General features: G+C 39.9%; 2 protein-coding genes across 9 annotated transcripts in view; one reads left to right on the top strand and one right to left on the bottom strand.

The window, feature by feature from the left end:
* Positions 1 to 2,102, bottom strand: part of KCNMB3 (potassium calcium-activated channel subfamily M regulatory beta subunit 3) — a 67,725-nt gene extending 65,623 nt beyond the window's left edge. For all 3 annotated transcript variants that reach the window (XM_065943677.1, XM_065943679.1, XM_065943678.1), the window contains exons 1-2: positions 1,990 to 2,102; positions 592 to 759 (exon numbers count right to left, since the gene is read on the bottom strand). The gene's annotated coding sequence lies outside the window, so the exon portion shown is untranslated. The remainder of the gene's footprint in view (positions 1 to 591; positions 760 to 1,989) is intronic.
* ZNF639 (zinc finger protein 639) lies at positions 1,922 to 14,069 on the top strand. Of its 6 annotated transcripts, XM_065943671.1 has the most exons (7): positions 2,129 to 2,287; positions 2,792 to 2,876; positions 6,737 to 6,808; positions 7,443 to 7,511; positions 8,519 to 8,629; positions 10,514 to 10,705; positions 10,784 to 14,069. In XM_065943671.1, exons 4-7 carry the CDS (start codon positions 7,454 to 7,456, stop codon positions 11,935 to 11,937), a joined length of 1,515 nt encoding a protein of 504 aa, XP_065799743.1. In that variant the 5' UTR covers positions 2,129 to 2,287; positions 2,792 to 2,876; positions 6,737 to 6,808; positions 7,443 to 7,453; the 3' UTR covers positions 11,938 to 14,069. The 6 variants fall into 6 exon arrangements, with proteins under 6 accessions (XP_065799746.1, XP_065799741.1, XP_065799743.1 ...); XM_065943674.1 differs by lacking the exons at positions 2,129 to 2,287; positions 2,792 to 2,876 and adding an exon at positions 1,922 to 2,053 and having other exon boundaries at positions 10,514 to 10,648; XM_065943669.1 differs by lacking the exons at positions 2,129 to 2,287; positions 2,792 to 2,876 and adding an exon at positions 1,922 to 2,053.
* The last annotated feature ends 496 nt before the right edge of the window (positions 14,070 to 14,565 follow it).

Genomic DNA, 14,565 nt, shown 5'->3' with positions numbered 1-14,565 from the left:
CATCTCACAAAATAAATTACAGATCAATTAAAAAGTTAAAGTAAAAAATGCAACCAGATCTTGTGTAAGAGAAAAGGTTATTTCATAGTAAAGGCAACAATAGAACCTGTAAAGGAAAAGATTAATCGATTTGATTTCACAACAATTTTAAATGTTTGTGCCATTAAAGAAATTAAAGAGTAAAAACAAACCAGGAAGAAACACACGTAACATATATCTCAGATAAAACGTTTAAAACCTTAATTTTTAAAAAAAAAGACAAACTTAGAAAAATGGGCAAAAGCCATAAACTGATCCTTCACAAAAGAAATACAAATGGCCAAGAATTGTATGAGAAAATATTCAAGTTTACAAAAAAATAAAGTGCTCAGGTTTTTGGCAAATTATGCTCACAGCCTGAGATTCTTTGCCAGTAATTTATTTTACAGAAGCTCACTGTGGGAATTATTATTCACAAACCAATAGAAAACAGGTTAATATCTCTTAGGTCAATGAAGAAACATACTCCAAACCAAAGATAGATTGATTACACTACTGTCCCAGGCAGAGAAGAGGTGAAAGAAATAAAGTCCAAATTGAGTTGTGGTGTACCTTTTCTATGAGCTTGTTCTCGCAGAGTCGGCTTAGCCAACAGTGAGCTGATGTCCAGCTGCTGCCAGCGCGAAAGGCTCTCGAGGCCAGAGCACGACGCTAGTGGAAGCAAGGCTTGGCAGGCAAAACCACCTCCTCTTTCCCAGGCACGCCGCCTGGTTTTCATCACTGCAGGCAAAAAGGAGCCTTAAAAGTGGCTCCACACCACCCCCTCGTGGCCTCCACCGTACCTGGTCAAGAAACAACCCTCCCGGAGAGCGTGGAATGAAAGGGAATTTACAAATTCCAGAAACCTGTGTCAGTTCCCTATTGCGTGCCATAACTAACTATACTAGGATTAAAAGGTGCCTCTAAACCTCTTCGTACTTTATTCAGGCCATGCCAGCATTCGTAAATATTCATTTGGGCTGAGCACACACATAAACGTTATGAGATTGTAACAATTGAGCCTCACACACTAGCGTCTCTTTCGAATATGATTTTATCTCCTGGGAGTTAGCTGATGGGGTCAGAGTAAAGTCTATGATTATTACTATCCGGTGATTGATTGGTTAGTATGTGATAACCAAGAAAAGCACATACACGATGAAAGAAAAAAACACGGATTGCAGTCCTACTAGTGACCTTGGGCACATGATAATCCAGAAGGGCCGCATCATCCACTTAACAATCATTAATGAATAAAACCTAGTCTCTACACCCTCACAGGCTCACTTTACTAATTTGTAAATTTGGAGTAACAACTTTAACTCTGTCAAAAACATTAAACGCGTGATCACACCCCGTTCCCAAGTTTATCTATGCTTACTTAATTTAATCCTCTCTACATCTGCTCCTAGAAACTCAAGGTCAGAAAAAGTGAAATCATTTAATCCAATCGGCCATAATTTCACATTCATTCCATCAACATTTTTTGAGACAGGGAATCCAGATAAAGACTAAAATGACCCGCGATCTTTTAAATTTCTCCTCTTGCCCTGCGGACGGCAGCCCTTTTCGTCCCCAACAGGCGGCATTCCACTCTTTGAGGTTTGAAATGCCACATGCCTTGCCTAAGCGGACCAAGACCATTCCGGCATGTCCCCAAGGGGGAATGTAGTGGGAAAAGGGCGTCTGGCGCGCGTTGCTGCTCCCACTTCCTCTGGGCGGGAGGGAGAGCGGGGCGCTGGTGGTGGAGGGAGTTCCCTCGGCGGCCTCGCTAGGAGCAATTCTAGAGGGTGGAATCACCGGCTCTTTCCGGGACGCGCGGTACCCCTCCCGGAAGGCACCCGCGAAGGCGCGGAGGTGCCTGCAGGGGGCGCGGGCCGCCGGGCCACCCCCGGGGCTGGAGGCCGGTGGTCCCTCCTAGCCCGCGAGCGAGGCGAGGCCGCGCCGCTCGCTCCCTGCCCCCACTCTCACCTCGTCGCCTCCCCGCCCTCTCGGCGGGCCCCTGAGGCGTGCGGCGCAGGCGCGGAGCGCGGCGGTGAGTGCGGCCGCGGAGCTTGGGCCCGGGGCGCTGCCGGCTGGGCGTCGGGCGCGCGGGGAGGGAGTGGGGCCGGCCCGGCGGAGCGCCGGGGAGCTCGAGGGCCAGAGAGGCGGCGCCGGCCGCCGCCGTGCGCCTGCGGGCAGGGCTGCGCTACCCCTCCGCCCGCGCTCGGGCGTCTCGGCCGCCGCCTCGCTGCTGCGCCTGGGCTGGCCGGGCGGGCCCCGGGGACTGGTGAGTGTGAGGGCGGAGCGGCCCGGTCGCCGCACTGCTGCAAGGGCCGCGGGCGTGCGGGCAGGGAAGGCCGGATGGCGCCTTTAAAACTGAAACCCGCCTTCGTTTTCTGGCGGGACGGCGCGCCCCTCCCCCACCCCGAAGGCAGTTCCGCCCCCTGCGGAGGGCATCTCGGCCCCGGCTGGCCTCGGTCCCCCCTGCTTTTTTCCGAATGGTGCCTTTGGGGTCGGGACTTGGGACTCCTGGCTTGTCGCCGGGCCCGGATGGGGCCAGTACGTGGCGCGCGGGTGGAGAAGCCGGGTCCCGGTGGCTCCTGCGCGGCCTCTCTGGGCCGTGGGCCCCCGCCCATGCCACGCTGGCCCTCAGGCCCTGCCGCCTGGCATGGTGACCCTCCGGCGGCGCATCCTTTGCCCGCGCCGGGAGTCGGCAACCTTCTGGCTCTTCTGGCTCTAGTCTAAGGCACTTAGGAGGGTACTTCTAACCCGTTTTAATTTTGTTTTTCAGTACAACCTAGGGACAAGAGAGATTTGAAGCAGTTTATCTCAAAGCAAAGAGATAAAGCAAAGACTGACACTAAATGGGACGTGTGGTGGGTTCTTTCTAGTTCAAGTTTCCTGCAGCATTTTTGTGTTTTCATTTTTTTTCAAAATCTGGAAAATACATACGTGTTTCAAAATGAGGCTGGGGAAGAACATGCTTCTAAAACTCTAGTATAAAACCATCTTTTTATTGTAAATGCTTGTCTTACATATGTTTACGTTGCGTGAAAGGTCTTGAAAAGGTTGAACCCTCTGATACAAGTGCTGACTGCCAGTAGGAGTCTGCCAATCTGTATTGTGTTTTGTACTTAGACGTTCTTATTGTTGAAAAAGTGACATAGGAAGGATGATGACAAGTGTCTTCTAAGTTGCTTTTTTTTTAATGAGTGTTTTGGATGGCATGGTTAGCTTTTTTGTAAATTTAAAGTATGTATGAATCCCTTAGCATGAGAAAATATCTGCATGTCTATACTTTAAAATGTTTAGTCGCTAGGCCTTGTAGAGCTCTTTTGCGACCCCATGGACTGTAGCCCACCAGGCTCCTCTGTCTATGGGATTTCCCAGGCAAGAATACTGGAGTGGGTTGCCATTTCCTTCAGGGGATCTTCCCAACCCAGGGATCCAACCGGTTTCTCTTGTGTCTCCTTCACTGCAGGCAGATTCCTTACCACTGAGCTACCAGGAAAGACCATGTTAACAGTGTTTTTTTCTGGATGAACAGATTCTAACTGATTTAATTATTTTCTTTTTTTTTCTTATTTTACTACAGTGATATATATTAATTTTATCTGTAGTTTTTTTTAAGTGAGGAAGAGGACTTGAGTGAAAAATTGCATGTTCAGAATCTTCCCATTAAAAGAGGAGGACTAGAGAGCAAATGTGTGTATGACATCGTTAGGTAAAAAGCCAGACTTCATCAGGGCAGTTATACACACAAAAGGCACATAAAAACATTTGCTGAAATGAAGGGTGGGTAGCATTTTTGGTCTTGAGTGGGCATTTTACCATCTTGCTTAAAGGAGGTTGGGTAAACTTTTGGGTATTGTTCAGCCCTAAGTAGGAATCAAACATTTCCTGATCAAGGTAATCCTGTTCTTTTCACCTGACCATCTGAATCCAAGCCAGCTTGCAACATTAATTCTAATGCCATGCTTGGTTTCCTTGCTTTTTTGAAAGAGTTTGAAGTGTTTAAAATGCTTGGCTGACAGTTTACAATATTCCATCTGATACTTGTAAAACATTTAGAACATGAAGTATAAAGCTTTCAGCTGTATAAATTCTGTACAAAAGTGTTAGAAATAAGTCTTAAGATTTTAGTTTATTACATAAATATGAAAACAGCTTTTTTTTTTTTTTTAATGCACTTGATGGGGTGAGCTCAGGGAATGCTATTTGCGTTGTTAGATGAAGCATTATATATGTTGACACCATTTCTGCAGATATCATGGTTGTCAGTTTCTTTGAGTGATTCCCGCACCCTCCTCCCAGTTGGTGGCTGACTAAGGACTGGGAGCAAGATATAACTTGCCAGTGACTGTGATTATAAATGAAGATTTAATCACACAATTGTAAACCCAGAAGTCACTTTTTCATCGCTGGCCCTTCTACTTAGATGACTTCACTTTCAATGAATTTGTTTCCTCCTCCAGTAAAATTGGAGTAGATTTGATAGTAGCCCTTCTATCTATGTCACAGGATTGTTGTGAAAATCAAATAAAGAAAATTCGCAGTAAATTCAGCAGCACTTTATGTGTATGATTATATTATGTATGGTGCTGATAATTTGTCACTGTTTAGTAGATAAGTCGTGTCCGACTCTTGCGATCCCATGGACTGTGTATTTCCCACCATTCTCCTCTGTCCACCGGATTTCCCAGGCAGGAATTCTGGAGTGGGTAGCTGTTTCCTTCTTCAGAGGCTCTTCCCGACCCAGGGATCAAACCTGAGTCTCCTGCATTGGGAGGTGGTTTCTTTACCACTGAACCTCCTAGGAAGCCCAGTATTGATATACCCAGCAATTAATAAAGCAGCAAAAATAGTATGTGCACCTCAAGTTCCCTACTGCTAGAATTGAGATGAGAAATAACGATGCCAAGTTCTACCTACTGTGTACCTGTATCACCTTGGTGATAAGAAAAGAAGCTTATAAGTTCACAGAAAAAACTTTACAATGCATTTTTTCCCTGACCTTCCTTATTTTCCCACTGCTATAGTAGAAAGAACACTAATCTGAAATGGAGGAAAGAGTTCTGATTCTAACACTATTACTTAAGTTGGACTGATCACTTTATCTCCCTATTTCTATAAATAAAAGAGATGAAAAGCATAAACTTGAAAATCTATGTTCAAGTTAGGTCTCTGTTCAACCCTGTCACTTATTTACTATTCCTCTGACTTAAGTTTATGCCTCAATTTCCTTATCAGTTGTTGTTTAGCCGTTATGTCCTGTCAAACCCTGCGATGGCTCCTTTGTCCATGGGATTTTCCAGGCAAGAATACTGAAGTGTGTTGCCATTTCCTTCTCCAAGGGATCTTCCTGACGCAGGGTCCCAACCTGTGTCTCCTGCATCTTCTACAGTGCAGGCAGATTCTTTACCACTGAGCCACCTGGTAAGCTGGAGAAGGCAATGGCAACCCACTCCAGTACTCTCGCCTGGAAAATCCACAGGGTCCCTAAGAGTTGGACTCAATTGTACGACTTCACTTTCACTTTTCCTTTCATGCATTGGAGAAGGAAATGGCAACCCACTCCAGTGTTCTTGCCTGGAGAATCCCAGGGTTGGGGGAGCCTTGTGGGCTGCCGTCTGTGGGGTCGCACGGAGTCAGACATGACTGAAGTGACTTAGCAACAGCAGCACCTGGTAAGCCCTCTTTATCTGTAACAACGGGTAGACAATAGTGATTTGGAGAGTGTGTTATAGATTTTTCTAATCATGTGTGTGAGTCACTCAGTTGTGCCCGACTCTTTGTGTCCCCATGGACTGCAGCCCAGGCTCCTCTGTCCGTGAGATCTTCCAGGCAAGGATACTGGAGTGGGTTACCATTTCCTTCTCCAGGGGATCTTCCCACCCCAGGGATCGAACCTGGGTCTCCTGCACTGCAGGCAGATTCTTTACCGACTGGGCTACAAGGGAAGCCCTTTCTAATCATAGGTTTAAATAAAAAAGTTTGTTCACAGCCTGGTACATAATTGGTGCCCAATAAATGATCATTATTCTTCTATTAAGTAATCTATAAGGAGGATTTAAACAGTTTAAAATCTGTAATTTGGGAATTCCCTGGTGGCCCAGTGATTAGAACTCCGTGCTTCCACAGCAGAGGGCACATGTTCTATCCTTGGTCAGGGAATTAAGATCCCACAAGCCACCCCAGTACAGCCAAAAATGAGAAGAAAAGAAAAGCCTTTACTAATTTGTCAGCTTTCATTATATTGGCTTTCTTTGTGACTGAATAAATTAATGGCAGGAGAAGGAGGTTCAGTCCCTGGGTGGGGAAGTTCCCCTGGAGTAGGATATTGCAGTCCACTCCAGTATTCTTTCCTGGAGAATCCCATGGACAGAGGAGCCTGGCAGGCTACAGTTCATGGGGTTTCAAAAGGTTGGACTCAACTGAGCACAAACAAATAAATTAATGAGATTTATATTCCTGTGTATTTATTTATGTTCCTTTTTTGGTGTTAAGATAGTTTTAGAAGGTAAATTCACTTCAAAGAAATATGACACATATTTACATGTAGGCACGTTTTTACCAATTTATACAAGTTTTAGTACTTAATACAGTATGTATTCAAAAGAATATTGTACTTGAGTTAATTCTGTATAGCTTTCCAGTTAACTAACATCCAGTACCTTGAGTCTCAGAAATGAACTATATTTTTGCTCATAAGACTTTTGTCCTGTTTTTCCTACAGGCATATTTCACCGTCTGTGAAAACTTCCCTGTAATTCAGTTTTCCTCTCTCCATTATTAAGAATTACACCAAGTAAGTAGGATGTGGCAAAACTAGTTTGTCAATTTTATAACTTGTCTATGGATATTTATTCAATAGCTGCCACATCTCTTTTGTTCTCAATAGAATGTTGAGTGTGACCTCATGAGTAAGAAAAGGATTTTTTCTTGAAATTATATTCTGAGCCTCTGAATGATGAGGGTGATTTTTTTTTCCCTTCTGAAGCCAGAGGATTAATACAGATTTGTGACAGTATTCTTTTTTAAGGGGGTGTGTGGCTTCAAAACTGTCAAAATATTCCCAACTGTAAGAAATGTACCTTTAAAACTCTTAATTTGGTGCCATAGGTACAATTTGTCTTTTATTATAAAAACTAAGTATAAAGCTTATGTAATTATTCAGTTTTCACTGAATAATTATATCAACATTTGAAAAGTTCTCAACCTCAGGAAGAAAGAAAACAGAACTCAGTGTCCTGCCTTTAAACTCAATCAGAAAAGTAAATCCAAAATATAAGTAGGATTGTTTAACGTTTCTCTCATGAAGTCAGTTTTTATGTGATGCACACATTTCCTATCGCCAGCCAATTTTTTTATTAGAAGAAATTTGCATAACCATTAACACTTGTTATTTGTGATGTATTTGTTAAATTTTTCCATTTTTTTAGATTAAAAAGATATGAATGAATATCCTAAAAAAAGAAAAAGGAAGACTTTACATCCTTCTCGTTATTCAGGTCAGTGTACGATTGAATTATTTAAAAGTTAGACCATGTTTAATTCCCGTGCAATTGTGTTTCCATCCATTTTCTCATAAATGATCTGATAAGAGTTAAATATCTGGGTCAACTTTTAGGTAAGAGGAAACTTTAAGTTTTCTGAAAATATATTTCTCAATGTCTGCTGTGTGCTAGACATACATCAGAATTTCACAGACATTTATTTTAATCTTCACAACTTCATAGTTTATAGACGTTTAGAATTAGATATCCAAGTTACATATTTACATCGCATAATTGATATTTGCCTGTGTTTCCCAAGCTTGTGCTTAAGTCTTAATAATAACCTTGATGGAAGATATTTTGCATCATTGGAAAAAAACTTTATACTGTACATTATTTTCAGAAATGTTGTAAGTTTCATTGTGATTGTGTAATTTTAGATCCTTCCTTTGAGATTGGCTCTACTATCTTGGCAAATAAGAGGTCTTGACCATCTGTAACTAATGCTATGCACAGGTATACTTGGGGCGGTCTCAGGTACACCTGTTAACCAACCCAGCCTACTTGTTTTTCATATCTGAGGAAATTAAACCTGGTCTATCTAACTGGCCCTTCCCAGGCAAGAGTTGAAATGACTGTCTTCAGAAACCCTAACTGGTCTTCAGACCTTCCTCTGTGTATTATGCTTTCTCTGCAGTACATGGCAGATCTGCTTGGTAGTTAATTCAGTGTTTTTTGCAATTAACACATTTATTGCATATTCATATTTTGTGGCACTCTTGACCATGGGAATTGTATCTTAGTGTGTTTCAAAGTATTATATTTTAAATTGTATGGTTTATGGTTCTTTCAAAGCTCAAAGTCAATATCTGAATTATGAAAGCCTTCAGAATTGAGGGAACTATTAACACCTTATTACCAATACTATGAAAATTTATTTATGTTGGATAAAGAGATGGCTGTCATTAGATGTTTATGTGTTCGGTGTGCTTGAAAATTTTTAAATTTTGTTTTATGTTCAGATTCCTCTGGAATAAGCAGAATTGCAGATGGATTCAATGGAATTTTTTCAGATCATTGTTACAGTGTTTGTTCTATGAGACAACCAGACTTAAAATATTTTGACAACAAAGGTATATTTAAATTTTCCAAAATATTTTTATTCAAATTGCTTTTATAATTTTTCATTTCCTATTTGAAAATGTGAGTGAAAGTGATGATTTCAAAATGAGCAGGTGTCTAAACTTGTTTTAAGAAAACAAGAGACTTTTGGCTAAGTTTTTAATTTTTAACAGTAGTTCAGACATATAAATCAAAAAAACATCCTCCTCTCTCAGTTTTAGTCAGCTAGGAATTGGTGGCTAAGCAGGGGTGACCCAGAGTTTTGAGTTATTTATGATGAAAATTTAAAAATAGTGATATTTCAGGGAGTTCCCTGATGGTCCAGTGGTTAAGACTCCGTTCTTCCACTGCAGGGGATACAGGTTTAATCCCTGGTTAGAGAACTAAGATCTTAAGTGCTGTGTAGAGTGGAAAAAAAAACAAAAAATCACAGAAAGAACAGTGTTACACACAGATCTTCTGCTCAGCTGTATATCCCCGTTTGGAGGGCTAATGGAAGGAAAGAACACAAGGTGAGGGGTGTGGTCATTTAAAGAACATTCAGTCAGAGACATCCCTATGAACTCATGTTTGGCCTAATATAGACACAAACAGTTACATACAGAAACATTTATGGGATGTCAGTATGTTTGTAGTAGTGCACATGCACATATTTTCTGCTCTGTTAACTGAGAGTCTAACAGAAATGACATCCCAGTAGCAGTGAGAACATCTAGTGCCCTGATATTGGTTTCTAATACCATTTTCCAATAAAAAGAATGAGAGCTTCTTGGAGAAATGGCAGATTCTAGTTCTGGAGCAGGAAACCTCAAAGATGCGCCTGGAACATTTTGTTGTGCCAAAAAATAAGAAAGTACTCAACATATAGAGTCACTTAATACAAGTATGCCAAAGGAGCATAAGGAGCCAACTAAAAGAGCTCCCAGTATCCAAAGCTGAAACAGTTTGAGAGGGGGAGAAATTGAACTATAACCCAAAGTATAAAATAAATATCCGTGAGTCCATACTGATATAAATAAATGATAGAATAAATAAATAAAGGAGAAGAAACAAAATGTGTACAGAAGAACTCCAGATTATTTGTGTAGCTAATCCTCCCTCAAGGAGGTGAAGCATAACTTTCCACTCCTTAAGTATGGACATACTGCGCTCAGTACCTTAATTCCAAAGTGTGGAGTATGGAAAGTAAAAGGGTGACTTTACAGTGGAGAAACCTGAAAGAGCCCCAGGTTATCAAGTTCAGCATCAGCAGTCATAAATAATGTTAGTAGTTTATACTCTTTATATGATGTGAGTTTTAAAACAAGGCAGTTTGCCTCTGTGTCTACCTTCCAATAATCCGTAATCCCAGTCTAATCATGAAAAAGCAAAGTTAATTGGTGGGGCATCCTGCAAAATACTTGACCAGTCTCCTTAGAATTGTCATGGTCCAAAAAAAAAAAAAAAAAAGAATTGTCATGATCATCAAAAGCAAGGGAAGTCTGAGAAACTGCCACAGCTAGCAGCAGCCTAGAGATATGACAAATAAATGTTATGTATCCTGGATGGGACCTTGGAACAGAAAAAGGATATTAGATAAAGACTAAGGAAATCTGGATGAAGTATGGACTTTAGGTAATGATAGCTTACCAGCATTTGGTCATTGCTACAACAAACCATGTAAGATGTTAATAATGGAGAAACTGAATGCAGGGTATGGGGGAATTCTCTGTATTACCTTCTTTTTTTTTTTTTTTCCTGTAAATTTGAAACTTCTGAAAAATAAAGTCCTTTTAAAAAAGACATGATTTTGAAGCCCAGTTTTCTCTAGTGACTGACATTTCAGTTTGTCCATGTAATGTTTAATGTTTTGATTGATATAAATAATAAGTATTTTTCCAAATTCTTTTTTACAGATGATGATTCTGATACAGAGACATCAAATGAGTTGCCAAAATTTACTGAGGGAATCAAAGCCAGAAATAGAAATCAAAACTACCTGGTTCCCAGTCCTGTACTTAGAATTCTAGACCACACTGCCTTTCCTACAGGTAGGAGAAAGGAACAGCATCTGCACATTGTGTATAGTTCAGTGAAAAAAATAAAAAGTAAGTTTCTTTTTGCCAATTACTTATTTAATAGGCCTTACTTAGTAATAACAATAATAGTCTTGCTTTGTTTTTCAGAAAAATCTGCTGATATTGAAATTTGTGATGAAGACTGTGACTCCCCTGAATCGGTCCACCAGCAAACCCAAGAGGAGAGCCCCATAGAAGTTCACACTGCTGAAGATGTTCCAATTGCTGCAGAAGTACATGCAATTTCTGAAGACTACGATATAGAGGCAGAAAACAATTCCTCTGAGAGTCTCCAAGACCAAACTGATGAAGAGCCACCAGCTAAACTTTGCAAAATTGTTGACAAGAGCCAAGCTTTGAATGTGACTGCCCAGCAGAAATGGCCTTTACTGAGAGCTAATAGCAGTGGCCTCTATAAATGTGAACTTTGTGAGTTCAACAGCAAATATTTTTCTGATTTAAAGCAGCATATGATCTTGAAGCACAAGCGTACTGATTCAAATGTGTGTCGAGTATGCAAAGAGAGTTTCTCTACCAACATGCTTTTGATCGAACATGCCAAACTTCATGAAGAAGATCCCTACATATGTAAATACTGTGATTATAAGACAGTAATTTTTGAGAACCTCAGCCAGCACATTGCAGACACCCATTTCAGTGATCACCTTTATTGGTGTGAGCAGTGTGACGTACAGTTCTCCTCAAGCAGTGAGCTCTACCTGCATTTCCAGGAGCACAGCTGCGACGAACAGTACTTGTGTCAGTTCTGTGAACATGAGACGAATGATCCAGAGGACTTGCATAGCCACGTGGTAAATGAGCATGCATGTAAATTAATAGAGTTAAGTGATAAGTATAACAATGGAGAACATGGACAGTATAGCCTCTTAAGCAAAATCACATTTGACAAATGTAAAAACTTCTTTGTTTGTCAAGTATGTGGGTTTCGGAGTAGACTTCATACAAATGTTAACAGACATGTTGCTATTGAACATACTAAAATTTTTCCTCATGTTTGTGATGACTGTGGGAAAGGCTTCTCAAGTATGCTAGAATATTGCAAACATCTAAATTCACATTTATCTGAAGGGATTTATTTATGTCAGTACTGTGAATATTCAACAGGACAGATTGAAGATCTTAAAATTCATCTAGATTTCAAGCATTCGGCTGATTTACCTCATAAATGTAGTGACTGCCTGATGAGGTTTGGAAATGAAAGGGAATTAATAAGTCACCTTCCAGTCCATGAAACAACTTGATTGTTCTCTTTAACTTTCATAATGTTGATGTGAAGTAATAAATTCAACTATTTTGGAAATGTTAAAATGGATGATTGTAAACACAACTTGTGAGAATTGTCTTTAACAAGATCTTTTTAATTGCCAGTTTTCTTGGCATTGCTGCCTTTCAGTATATAGTTGTATCCTAAATGTGGTATTTTCAATGCATTCGTAGTTTTAACCACTTTTGGTGACTGTCATCGTGTTTCTTGCATGTGCTCTGAATTTATGAGTTGATAGGAAACATACACTAAAGAAATGATAGTTTTCCTTCCATAAATATAGGTGTTACAAACTTTTTCTTCTTTAAACTCAAAACAAGATCGGTCTTTCATGGATGAAGTCATTAAAGTACTGAACTTCCAGAGCTAAAGTGCAGCATAATGCACAGTTAAGTCCACGGATACTCCCATTAACAAGATCCAGACCCTGCTTTTGCATTCCCCATTACTCTCCCCACGACAGTCAGTGAACTCCGTCTGTGAGTGTTTCAGTGACACTAGGAGCCCCATGTTACGGTAGGAAGGAAGGATCTGATTTTCTTGGCAATCTTTTTTTTTGTAATCCTTATTTTAGCCTCATCCATGTGCTAAATAATCGTAGATGGGGAGGAACTGATAAGGGGTTAAACAATAAAGGAACATTTCATAACTCATTTATAAATGAAACAGGTCATTTTTAATCTGTTCATATTTCATGTTCACTTAGGCAACTGCAAAGTCATGCCTGAACTTCTGATACCAAATCATTTGTTTTCTGAGAAAACTCACTGAAGTATTAAAATAGAAATAGGAAGGTATGAGAGATTGGGGTTGCTATTATGAGAAGGTATAAATTACTCTTGATAATGGTAAAGCAGTCTTAGCGTCTGTGTTTTCTGTGGCTGCCATAACAAATTATCATAAACTGAGTGGCTTAAAAAGTAGAAGTTTATTGTCTCACAGTTGTAGAGGCTAGAAATTCAATATTGAAATGTTAGCATAGTTGGTTCTTTTCGAGAGCTGTAAAGGAAGAATCTGTTCTCAGCTACTCTCCTTGATTTGTATGTGGTCATCTTCATGTTCATGTGATCTCCCTGTGTCCAAGTCTGTCTCCCTTTTATAAGGAATCAAGCAGTCATTGGATTAAGGCTTACCTTGCCAAGCTCATTTTAACCTAATAAAGACACTATCCCCAAATAAGGTCATCTTCCGTTACTTCAACATATGAACTGGGGAGACACAGCCACCACAATTCAGTAACAGCTTCTTCAGTAGTATCAAGAAGATGGTATTTTGTGCATCATTGGCCTCAAATATATTAAACTGCTGCTAACAAACTATTGTCACTCAGGAATATTAATATAGTTGACAAGACTGGTTTATGACCCATGGTTTTCCCACCTTGAGACCCATGGGAGTTTAGTCTGTTTTGTAAATTGTGACAGCAATAAGATTTTCAAAACCATTTTTATTTTCACCCTTTTGTCATATATGCATACCTGTATTTCTAGAAATTACCATTCCATCTGATTATAACATTCCAGGTAGGGCTTGTCTGACAGAAACGTTTCTTAGAAGACTTAAAATTGTAATTAAATTGGAAAAAAACCTTAGAAACCATCTGGTCTACACCCTCTTGTTTTCTTTGTTTCTTACAGAAACAGGTTATTATTAGGCCGAGGTCACAAAACCAGTTAGAGCAGACAGGAGTGGAATCCAAGTTATTTGGCTTCCAGTCTAGTGATGTTTCCATTACACCATGTTATAAAAATCTGAACTTTGTCCTTGGGATATTTTTCATGACTACTTATCCTAGCCAAGAATTGCCTTGGTAATTCGGTTTTTATACTTTTTCAATATCCATTCAGCTTCAGGAATTTGATTTTCAGAAAACAAACTCTAAGTAATGACTTGGTTTGTTTTTATTTTCTAATTGTGTATCTTATAGCATTACATTTTTGATCAGGCATTAGTAATCAAATTAGAGATTGTAATGGAACAACTCGAGACATTAAATCCAAGTTTTAGAACCATATAATTTGGTGGTTTTTTGATGAATCTGCAGCTTGAGGCCACATTTTACTGCCACTTTGTCCAATAAAATCTTGCTTTGACTCAGCTTTCAAATAAGCCTATAAGTGACCATTAAATTGCTGTGGTAGCAAGTCTATGTTTTTGGTTTAATGAACTTCTTTGGAAAAACAAACCTATCTAAAAAGAAAATTTTCTAACTGCTTCTGGATTTTTTCTTCTCAAAGACATTTCCACTGTACTCTTGTGACTCGAGACTACATAACGGAATACACAATAGAATTATTGCCAGCAGTGAACAGTAGTGATGGATCTTTTTTTTTTCTTTCATCTTCACCTTGAAATGAGTGTTATTTGAAAATGGTGTAGTATTCAAAAGCCTCTTTTCCTGCTTGTAAATCTGCCAGTTTTAGCATTTTAAATTGCCTTTCGTAGGTTCCTCTGAATATGTACCATAACATACTAACCAGTTTCTTTTTTCCACAGGGTCCATAACTTGTTAGGTGATTGCTGAATTATTCGCAGGTGTAGTATATACAGGTTTCTGGGATCTTTTTCCCCTAGTAAGCTAACAATATTCCTAATTTTTAAATCT

The sequence above is a fragment of the Muntiacus reevesi genome, chromosome 8, assembly GCF_963930625.1.
Source record: "Muntiacus reevesi chromosome 8, mMunRee1.1, whole genome shotgun sequence".
NCBI lineage: Eukaryota > Metazoa > Chordata > Mammalia > Artiodactyla > Cervidae > Muntiacus > Muntiacus reevesi.
The sequence above is the reverse complement of the archived record's forward strand: the minus strand, read 5'-3'. Positions and strand labels throughout refer to the sequence as shown.

Bases quoted from the DNA above. Each gene is read 5' to 3' on its own strand.
- ZNF639 (XM_065943669.1), top strand. From the start codon at position 7,454: ATGAATGAATATCCTAAAAAAAGAAAAAGGAAGACTTTACATCCTTCT. The intron at 7,512-8,518 runs GTCAGTGTACGA...TTTTATGTTCAG, and splicing joins ACATCCTTCTCGTTATTCAG to ATTCCTCTGGAATAAGCAGA. The intron at 10,706-10,783 runs GTAAGTTTCTTT...TTTGTTTTTCAG, and splicing joins TTCAGTGAAAAAAATAAAAA to AAAAATCTGCTGATATTGAA.